The sequence below is a fragment of the Danio rerio genome, chromosome 10, assembly GCF_052040795.2.
Source record: "Danio rerio strain M-AB ecotype USA chromosome 10, GRCz13ab, whole genome shotgun sequence".
Classification (NCBI taxonomy): domain Eukaryota; kingdom Metazoa; phylum Chordata; class Actinopteri; order Cypriniformes; family Danionidae; genus Danio; species Danio rerio.
The window spans coordinates 9523782-9534653 of NC_141030.1; the positions used below are offsets into that span (position 1 = coordinate 9523782).

The 10872-nt window shown below is 35.3% G+C and overlaps 2 protein-coding genes across 4 annotated transcripts in view; both read right to left on the minus strand.

The window, feature by feature from the left end:
- Positions 1-10872, minus strand: part of tctn1 (tectonic family member 1) — an 845382-nt gene that overhangs the window by 790839 nt on the left and 43671 nt on the right. The gene's annotated exons all lie outside the window — the stretch shown is intronic.
- Positions 2561-8739, minus strand: prdm8a (PR/SET domain 8a). Of its 3 annotated transcripts, none has more exons than XM_087270142.1 (4): positions 8649-8739; positions 7863-8057; positions 6292-6499; positions 2561-3914 (listed from the first exon to the last, which is right to left on the minus strand). In XM_087270142.1, the coding sequence occupies exons 1-4, from the start codon at positions 8664-8666 to the stop codon at positions 2947-2949; spliced, it is 1389 nt and encodes a 462-aa protein (XP_087126268.1). In that variant the 5' UTR covers positions 8667-8739; the 3' UTR covers positions 2561-2946. The 3 variants fall into 3 exon arrangements, with proteins under 3 accessions (XP_087126268.1, XP_087126266.1, XP_087126267.1); XM_087270140.1 differs by having other exon boundaries at positions 8591-8739; XM_087270141.1 differs by lacking the exon at positions 8649-8739 and having other exon boundaries at positions 7863-8108.

Sequence of the window (10872 nt, forward strand, 5' to 3'; positions counted from 1 at the left end):
TTATATGTATTTTCTTTTACTTTAAGTCATTTAGTAGACGCTTTTGTCCAAAGCAACTTAAAATTGAGGAGGTATTCAGCAATTCAACATGAAGAGGCAATACATACATACATAAGTGCTAGTTATTCAAAGTAACTCGTTTGTGCTCAGAGAATTTAGTGCTAGATTAGGCGTTTGAAAGAAAGAGAGAGAAAGACAGCGCTCCTTATGAATGGTTTTCGTATTATTCACCAGGGTTTAGGTGTTCTTGGAAGAGATGGGTTTATAGTTGTTGCTTAAAGGATACCAGTGTATTTGCAGGCGGAGTGGAAATTGGAAGATTATTCCATCAACGATCTTCTTGCTGTGAGGCGACAGCATTACCTACTTTTGTTTATAGCTTAAAGGTTCAGGACACCCTGGAGAACTTTTTTAATATATATATATTAACAGATTTGTGTGTGTTGAGCATCAGTTAAGACAATGTTAGCACCTGTCAGCTTTAATTGTGGGGAAACTGGATAATTTTGAGCTTTTGTCAGCTAATTTCAGCTTCCGGGTTTAAAATGATTTTTGGGGTGGGATGAAAATCGGCGACGTAGCGCAGTACTGCAAGTGCAATGATGACGCGTCGGTTTCTCATTATTATTCATAGCGGAGTTTTCTTATCCTATGGGAAGAGCTGGCTGCTAAATTATTCATCAGACCTGCCAGAGTCAAGCCCTAGCTGTGAGACCAATGAGACACATCACGGACCCACGGTACATAGTAATTAGCCGTTCATGAAGGCTCATATGCGTTTGTTTCCATGATCCACGGGGTATTTTGCATGTTTTCCCCCGTGATCTTGTCAGGGCCGATCATACAGCAAAGCTGTGTGTGTGCTGCTAGCATTTTTGTCGGGAGAGCAGCACGAGAATTAGAGAATGGTGGATGCTGTCTTTTATCAGGAATTCCTTCACATTCAGACACAACACTGTGCTGCTGTTTGCCTAAATCCTCCAGATTACCAGCAGGGCTAATGGTTAAAATAGACAGGCCAGGAGACCTGCTGCACTGAGTCTGCTTGATACAGGGATCGAGGGAGAAGTCCTCATTAAGAGGGTTTACATAAACACACTTATCTTTATAATGATATAAATTGTGGTTATGTGTATATGAAATTACGAATAACAAATGTAGCAGGGCATTAAATCACTGTTCATTTCTTTGCATTTTAACTTTGTAAACTATAAACTCATGCGTCTCTTCACGGTTTGTCTCATTTTGTGAGCTAGCTTCGTTTGCTCACGTTCTCCCCTGCTGGCCACGCCCACTCCTGCCCGATGCTCGCGGAGCTCCACGCCCATTAATCATGCATCTTTTGAAAAATTCTGAAGTAGACTTTAACCAAAAGTGAGGGGTGTCATGGCCCTTTAAGTATACATGAGGAATATTTATTTGTTAGTGTACAGATGGATATTAAGTACTCTGGTGCCACATAGTGTCCTAACTAGTATTGCGGCTAAAATCTACTGTAGCTAATGCTGATAGACTTCTAAATGTAAGTTATTTAAATAAATGGGTACAATGGCAAGATGTTTAAAATAGTTTTATTTCCAGTTATACACATAAACTAAAACATATACATAGCATCATTTTCTTTTACAAAACCAGAACTATGTATTAGGATGGAGGGGGAAATAATAACCTCATAAATCATTTGTTTGAATGTAAAATCCTAAATATCAATTATTTTACAATACAATAACGGATTTTTTAAATTATGTGCAGTTTAAATGTGACTATTTGGGTGTTAAATACCAATACTCACAAAATGTTAATAGATTCTATCTACTAAATATACTAATCAATTGGCAATCAAGTGCATTTATTTACTGAATGCTTTTTCATGTCACACATCAAAATGCGAAGAAATGTATAAAAGAGCTCCAGTGACAATTCAGAATCCCAATAATGCAAATATTCTGAAAATATTTGCCTACATTTCTTTTTATTAAAAATAAAACAGCACAAATTCATTTTAAGTACATTTGAATCAGTTATTTTACTTTTATTTTAATTCACAACCCAAAGGGGTTTTAGAATAAATAAAAGTGTTATATCAGAAATTAATATGCATCAATAAATGCATGAAAAGTGACCAGTACCAATTCAATGTCCAAATAATACAATGAACAGAAGGACATACAAATATTCACAAAAAGCTTTGCTTTTATTTTATTAAAAATAAAACTAATAGCATCGAACTATATTCATTTATACAGCATTTCCCCCCCACAAAATTAGTTAACACACATCCCAAATGGGCACGAAAGATAAAATACAGTGTTATTAAAAATATATTTTTTAAAATATCAAATAAATTGGCTAATTTTTGGTTAAATTACTAAGTTACCCAAATATTTTATTTAATAATAATAAAAACTATTACTTAATTCTAAAACCATCTAATCATATTCATTTTTAAAACACACCTACAAAATAAAAAGAAAAGCTACTTGTAGTAGGTAGTTTTAAGACTTTTCAGGGTTTGCATGTCTGAGTCTGAAATCACTTTTTAAAATTCTTAAATTACTATATTTAAATACTAAATTATTAAATAGTAAATAACTTATAGTAAATAATTACTTAAATAAATTAAATTATTTTTAGCAAGAATAATCTATTTTCTGCCCTTTTCAAATGCTCTCTTGTAACCTCATGGGGTATCAAGCCCTGCACTGTTTAGTTTCAATATCTGGTCCAACACACCTACTTGTTCGTTCCAAACAAGCCTGAAGGACTCAATTAATTGGATCAGGTGTGTTTAATTAAGGTTGGAGCAAAACTGTGCAGAGCTATGGCCCTCCAGTTTGACACCTGTGGTGTACACCCTTAAATAGCATTAGGGCACACACAAGTTACCCACTTCATGATATATTATTTCTGTTTACTAAGTTTTTGTGCGATGTTTTTTCTCATGGGCTACATATGAGAGGTCATGTGACGTGAGAGATGATGGCGCTCTCTGAACGCCTCGTTGCATATTTGGCACTTCAGCCTTTCGTCTCCTCGTCTGTTTTGTTTCTCGACAGACAGCGCCGTCTTGTGGTGGGACCTCATGTGCTGCACCAGGTCTGAAGTCATATGGAAGGAGATATTACATTTAGCACACCAGTTTTGCATGGGTAAACCAATAGAAGACGACAGAGGGCGAGGTAACAGCGACTGAAGAGGAGGAGTAGGCGGCTGTCGGGATGTTTTAGGCCAAAGGTTTGCACTGGGAATGAGAGCCAACTGTTTGGGAATTTCCTTATATAGAACAGTAGAGCTCTGGAAGTTGAGAGGTAGAATGTTGGGAAGGACTGATGTTGAGTTTTTGGGAAAACTGGCTGATAAAAGTGGGATATGGGATGTTATGCGAGGAGGTTGCTTAAATGCGCTTTTCAGGTCATCTGGAACATCAGACGACTTTTTTGAGGAGAATTCAGACTTTGTTACTCTTTTGTTACACCTTAAATCCTCGCTGTCTGGATCTGCTGTGGGGTTGTCATGGCTCTTTGTTGGGCTGAACTGAGAATTTGAACTCCCGCTGAAAGACGTTTTGCTGGATGACGACCAGGAATGGCTATTCACTCCATTAAGACGAAACCTTTTCACTGATACCTTTTTATCTCTATCCAACGATGAGGGTTCGCTGTCGCTCTCATCTGAGTCTGATTCCAGAGAATGTCTTCGTTTGGGGTTTTTTGTATCTTTGTTTTTCCTGCAGTTCTCCAGCTCTCGTGCTAAGTTGTGAAAGTCTGTGGTGGGTTTGTTACTCTGTGGATGGATTTCGGGCCTGGTGAATGTATTTAGAAAGTTTGTGGGTTTCTCTGTGCAGAAGAACCTCTGGTGTGCCAGAAGAGGGAATTCAAAGAGGAATTTCTGTTTGCACTGAAAGCAAATGTAACCTAAAAGAGAAAGGGAGTAGTTTTACTTTATTGTAGGTTCATCAAGCAGCTGAAGCAGAGCTTGAAGGTAAACAAACAGTGGTTTATCATAAGCATTTTATCGATAATGTTTTACACAGTTGGCATTAAGAAGGAACATAGAAACGTCCAGCAGCTAAATATGGCTAAAAAAATATTTGAAGGCTTTTATTTTCATAAACAGCACAGATGTGCGTCTGAATGTTCTAATAGTGAACGCACTCTTTCTGGCAAAATGCAGCATTCCAGCAAATTATCTATAATGTACTTATTGCCTTAACGAATTTACCTGTATTTTCAGAAAAGGCCTGTTCACACATCCTCCGGTAATTGCCGGTAATTTTTCGGAAAGGTCTGTATGTGTGAAAGAGGCTATTAGCTACGTTTTCATCCACCTATTTTTATGCGCATAATAAAATCGGTTGTTGGAAATGCCAAGATGCGCATGAATTTTGAAAATGCGCATAAAAAACGTATGCGCATAACTGAGTAGGATAAACTTTTTATGCGATAAAAAAAGATACGCATAAACTACGATGGGAACACTTTTACCAAACAAATTCCAGTATGCGTCTATGCGCATTAAAAAAGGTCATGTGATTTTGTTATAAGAGATCATGTGATGATAAAAATCTGTGTGAATGGACAAACCAGCTGTCTGAGCACATTATAAAACATCTGAAATGTTGTTCTGGTCATTCTAAAATGCCATAACCATTTCAATATTAGTGTTATCATATTATTAATAACCTCCAGAATTAATTACTAGAGTGTCTGTGCTCCGTGTCTCACGCCTTCAAACGCAAGTCATTTATTAAATAAAGAAAAGATTGATTTCAGCAAATTCCGTTTTTACTGTTGATATTTGGCGGCAGTTAATCAGAAAGTGACGATTTTGTTTGCTTTGACTCATTGGATGGAAACGCTGCTTTATTTGCATGTCTTTTATGCGATATTCCAGTTTTGCGCATGAAGTTAATTTGCATTTTTGGATGGAAACATAGCTAATGAAATAATCACTTAACCGTTTCGATCAAATACACAGAGTTATTTAAAAGAAAAATAGGTGACTGTCCAAGCATTTTGTTTAAAAAACATAAATTCACAAATTAAAACAAACATCTCATTTGGTGAGTCTCTGAATTATTCACTGAACCAGTTTGTTAAAGTACACCAACATATTCACAAACAAAAACCAGTGACTCTCTTAATTGCCGAATGGACCCTTTTCACAAGACTGTTATGACTCTTTAACGGTCATCGTAATCTTAAATCTTTAAAAGTATGAACATTCATTCATTCAGTTTCTTGTCGGCTTAGTCCCTTTATAAATCCAGGGTCGCCACAGCGGAGTGAACCGCCAACTTATCCAGCAAGTTTTTACACAGCGGATGCCCTTGCAGCCGCAACCCATCTCTGGGAAATATACACACACACATTCACACACACACACTCATACACTACGGACAATTTAGCCCACCCAATTCACCTGTACCACATGTCTTTGGACTGTGGGGGAAACCGGAGCACCCGGAGGAAACCCACACAAAGGCAGGGAGAACATGCAAACTCCACACAGAAACGCCAACTGAGCCGAAGTTCGAACCAGCGACCTTCTTGCTGTGAGGCGACAGCAGAGCACTACCTACTGCGCCACTGCCTCGCCCAGTATGAACATTTATATGTATTTATGTATGTATCATATCATCTTTGCTTCAAAATACAAAAAAACTAATTACCGCTTATGCGATGGGTTTCTAATGCAGCGTCTATGGGGCTGAGAGTAAATTTGATGTTATTCTCTTCTCTAGCTGCCGTCATCAGTCTTACACAATTATTTTTCTTTATAACATCATCGTGGAGTTTTTATTTAATTACTTAAGCAAATAAGATTTTTCCAACTTTCTATGTTTTCCTAACTATGACGACTTCTGCTACTGAGAAACCCGGAAATGTGAAAAGTGTCTATTATTCACTCATCTGAATTCACTGATGTATTCACCAGCAAGATAAGCCACTGTCTTAATTTCAGAGTCGCTGAATTTATACATCAATCTGTTTAAATACAATGACATATTCAGGAATCAAACAAATGATTTTCTTAATTAGTGAGTTGCTGAATTTTTCACTGGATTGATTCATTCAAATGCACTCTCTTAATTGGTGAGTTGTTAAATTGTATACTCATTTGATTAGTTCGAATGCACTGACGTAATTAGGAACACAATAAGCAATTATTTTCTGGTAAGTCATTGAATTATTCACCCAGCCTAGTTGTTCAAAAACACTGATATATTTAGGAATTAAACATTACATTCAATATATAATGCAGGTATATAAATATATAATGCATTCAAACCTGTTGTGTTCTTTCGTTCAGTGCTGAGGCCAAGCAGTTTGGCTAGATCTCTCCCATACCAAGCCAAAAGCTCTGTGTGTTCAGGAATGTCCTTTATGGCTCTAAAATAGAGATGTCCGTTCTTCATATACGCCTCTAGATTTTGTTCCTCCGAATTCCTTGCAGACTGAACCATCTGTAGATATTCACTGGATTCTGATGGGTCGATCTGAGCAATGCAAAAGAACATATTTTAGGATATTAAAATTCAAACAAATATTATTCATTCATTTTCTTTACATCTTAGTCATTTTATTAATAAGCAGTCGCCACAGTGGAATGAAACGCCAACTTATCCAGCATATATTTCACACAGCGGATGCCCTTTCAGCTGCAGCCCAACCCTGGGAAACACCCATAAGGTCTCTTTTACACACATACACTATGGTCAATGTAGCTTATTCAATTCACCTAAAGCACATGTCTTTGGACTGTGGGGGATACCGGAGCACCTGGAGGAAACCCACGCAAAAACGGGGAGACCATGACAACTCCACACAAATATGCCAACTTGCCCAGCTGAGGCTCGAACCAGCGACCTTCTTGCTTTAAGACAATCATGCTACCCACTGCACCACCATGACGCCACATATTTGCATATTATTTGTACCCTAATACAGAAAATAGCTTTATATACTTACATTAGCATTATTTTAGACTATTAGACGTGTACTAGATGAAACATGGTAAAGTTGCCACAAGAGCTATGTTTGAATAACAATCTGTAAGGTTTTCTTTCCAAACTGCAATTATATGAAAAATATTGCAGTATTTTGCAGTTCAAAATTAGAATAATTCTCTTCAGTTTGATTTCTACAATTCTATATTATATTTTTTGTAATAGGCAAACATTACACTCTTTTTTTCTTTAGGAATGTATCCTCTATTTTTGTTTGAAAATAGAATCAAATGTTTAAACAGAATATTACTAATAAACAATCATCTATATTATTATTTTTAAAAAGCATTAAAGGCAAATATTAATGTCAAGATAAAAAAGTTTTAGATCCAATTTTTTTAATGTTATTTTAAAATTATAATTTCCAAAAAATACTCATTTCCCTGTTATTAGTACTTTTTAAAGTTCTTGTTTAATTTTTTAAATATTGCTGACTTTTAATAATAAGAATTTCAGTAGATATAGCCTAAATAGCCTATCTGTAGCTCGTTTTTGCCCTTCGCATATGGTGGAAGTTTTAAAGGGATAGTTCAACAAAAAATGAAAAGCTATTCATTATTTACTCACCCTCAAGTGTTTCCAAACTTATATGAGTTTCTTCATTCTATTAAACACAAACGATGATGTTTTAAAGAAAGCAGACAACCTGTAACCATTGACTTCAATGGTCACGGGTTTCCAACTTTCTTCCAAATTTTCTTTTCAACAGACGAAAGTGAATTATGCCTTTAACTTTGATTTTTCTATATCAAGCTTTAGGTTGTTATTTTTTTTAATGAACATACATTGCGTAAAATCGTGTCATCATGTCTCGGTCTCCTCTGTTAATTATAATCACAGGGCGAAAAATTACCTGGAGCACGCAGGCGGCGGCTCGTCTGTCCGAGCACTTGCAGGCAATGAAGGCGATGCTGTGAGCTCCGGCACAGGGTCCGAGCACCGCTCCTGCCCGCACTGCTCGAGCGGTCCTGATGCTGCTCAGAGTCTCTGTGATCCAACGCTGAGCGGCCGCCGCGTCCAGCAGACACCGCGCGCTCTTCTCTGAACCCTGACACAATGACCACATAGAACAGATCAAATTCATTCCTGTAGGCCTATTTTATGTCTGCAAAAATTAAGAATAGCAAACATTTTGTCTAAGTGTTCTAAAATGTGTCAACATGCAAATAAACCATTATTTAGTCAATCTAGCTCAACAAATATGAACAATGCATGAAATCCAAAAATGATGACGAATATAGGCTATTATTATTATTATTATCAGGACCTTTTATTATCATTGGACATTTTAGAGGCCAAAAAAAACTTTTTATCCCTATTTGTAGACGTTGTAAAACGTAGGCTATATAAGCTAATTTTGTATAGGAAATGCCTCAGCAAAAAAAACTTCAGATATACAAATATGAATCAAGTGCTACTTAAACAGAGATGTATGACTCAGAGCAGTACAGAAAATAATTTTAATAAATTAAGTTGATAAAAAGTAACAAAAGTAACATTTAAAAGCGCATTTTAGATGGTTTTCCTTTGCATTAAAGTAAAAAGAAAACGCTTTAGGGAACCAAAAAGCCCAGAACTTACAGGTGCACTGTTTTTCCTGCAGTGTCTCGCTATAATTCGCATCATAGACGCATCTTACCATTTTAATCCACGGCATAAATAAACTCCTCTCAGGTCGTGGGGTGATTCCTGATTTTCCTGGATGCTCCGAGCTTTGATTCTTAAATTATGATGACTCGCGATTATTTATCTGCATATAAAACAACGTCAGGACTCCGCCCACAGACCCGACCCCCCTTGACCTCTCATATTGTCCCTAATATGAGTTGTTCTGGGTCAGAGTCGTTCATGGATGTGTGTATCTGATCTCCAGCTCTGATCTCAGGCTCAAACGTCTAAACTGACATCGCGGAGATGAGCTCATTACTGTCATATTAACAGCGGTGCGGTCACGCGTTAATGATTGCTCACCAGTGTTATGCCTGTAGGCTATTGTTCCTCTTCACGTACAGTCCGCTCTTCAAGCTCTATCATTCGTCCATCTATCTATCTATCTATCTATCTATCTATCTATCTATCTATCTATCTATCTATCTATCTATCTATCTATCTATCTATCTATCTATCTATCTATCTATCTATCTATCTATCTATCTATCTATCTATCTATCTATCTATCTATCTATCTATCTATCTATCTATCTATCTATCTGTGGATTGACTGTTCAGCATTCACAAGTTTAGTTCATTTTGACTGACATGACATATCCAAATGATAGTGTTTTAAAACAGCAGATAGTTATATAAAAGCAATTGATGCATTTCCAAAAGCATTTGCAATTTGTTGGAAAAAATGACTAATTGTTTTGAGAAATGTCAATAGTGTTGTGAGAAATGCACCAAAGCCACTGAAATAACTGTAAATTCTAAGAGAAATTAAACTAATAAAATCACTGCATCCACAATGTCTAATAATAATCATTTGAATGGAAAACACTCTTTTGTTTATATTAAAACACTTTAATGTTTGAAAAAGTAACTCTATATACAAAAAGCAACTCAATAAACAGTAAAAATATGTTGTGTTATTTTCACAGTGAACATATACAGATACTTATGCATTTATTTATCTGAAGCAAAATATTTTTTGCAGTGCATGCAACATTTAATCCTGTAAGTTTCATAAGTTTTAAGGACTGAAAGTGTGAAAAAGCAAATTGACTTTTCTATAGAAATAGGTAACTAAAGAATATATAAATTTACTTTTAAAATCTACAGAAATACTTATATAATTTCCTCAGAAAACAATCACCAGTAGGGTAGAGTGGGGACAGTTGCAACACCTTTTGCATTTCCTTTAGTTTTTTCCGAGACAGTCTTTTAAGGAAACCCAATATTTTAACACAATATACCCACATGTATTGGACACCCACACACATTGCTAATACAGTTGCAATCAGAATTTTTAAACCCCCTGAATTATTATTTTTTCTCCCCAATTTCTGTTAACAGAGAGAAGATGTTTTCAACACATTTCTAAACATAATAGTTTGATAACTTATTTCTAATAACTGATTTATTTTATCTTAGCCATGATGACAGTAAATAATATTTTACTAGATATTTTTCAAGACACTTCTATACAGCTTTAAGTGACATTTAAACGCTTAACTAGATTAATTAGGTTAACTAGGCAGGTTAGGGTAATGAGGCAAGGTATTGTATAATGATGGTTTGTTCTGTAGACTATCGGAAAAAAATATGTAGCTTAAAGGGGCTAATAATTTTGACCTTAAAATGTTTTATTTATTTATTTATTTTTTTTTAATAAAAATATTCTAGCCAAAATAAAGCAAATAAGACTTTCTCCACACAGACACACACACACACACAAATATTATCAGAAATACTATAAAAATGTATTGCTCTGTTAAACATAATTTGGGAAATATTAAAAAAAAAATTAAAGGGGGTTTAATAGTTCTGATTGCAACTGTATGTACATATGATCATTTATTGGGAATTTAAACTTGAACAGACAAAGTTAAACATTGCAACTGACCCTGAGCAGGGGGGGCATTCATTAAAATGTAATAATAAAATAAATACTAAAACATCAGGTTGGATTTATTTTTTATTTTTGGGTAAACAGACTAAATGTAAATTGATTAAATGTGATAAATTGCCCATATAATTATCAGACCTAAAAAAATATTTTTACTGAAAATCTAGACTGAACCTTTACTAAACGAATTCTTTTGAAATTTGAAATGAATGAATGAATTAAAAAAAACATCTATTTAAATTAAATTACATTCAAACTGCAATAAAATTAAAATTGTACATTGTTAATATGGCAAGAT

Bases quoted from the DNA above. Each gene is read 5' to 3' on its own strand.
- prdm8a (XM_087270140.1), bottom strand. From the start codon at position 8,635: ATGATGCGAATTATAGCGAGACACTGCAGGAAAAACAGTGCACCT. The intron at 8,058-8,590 runs GTAAGTTCTGGG...TCATTGTGTCAG, and splicing joins GCAGGAAAAACAGTGCACCT to GGTTCAGAGAAGAGCGCGCG. The intron at 3,915-6,291 runs GTTTGAATGCAT...TTTCTCTTTTAG, and splicing joins TGAACGAAAGAACACAACAG to GTTACATTTGCTTTCAGTGC.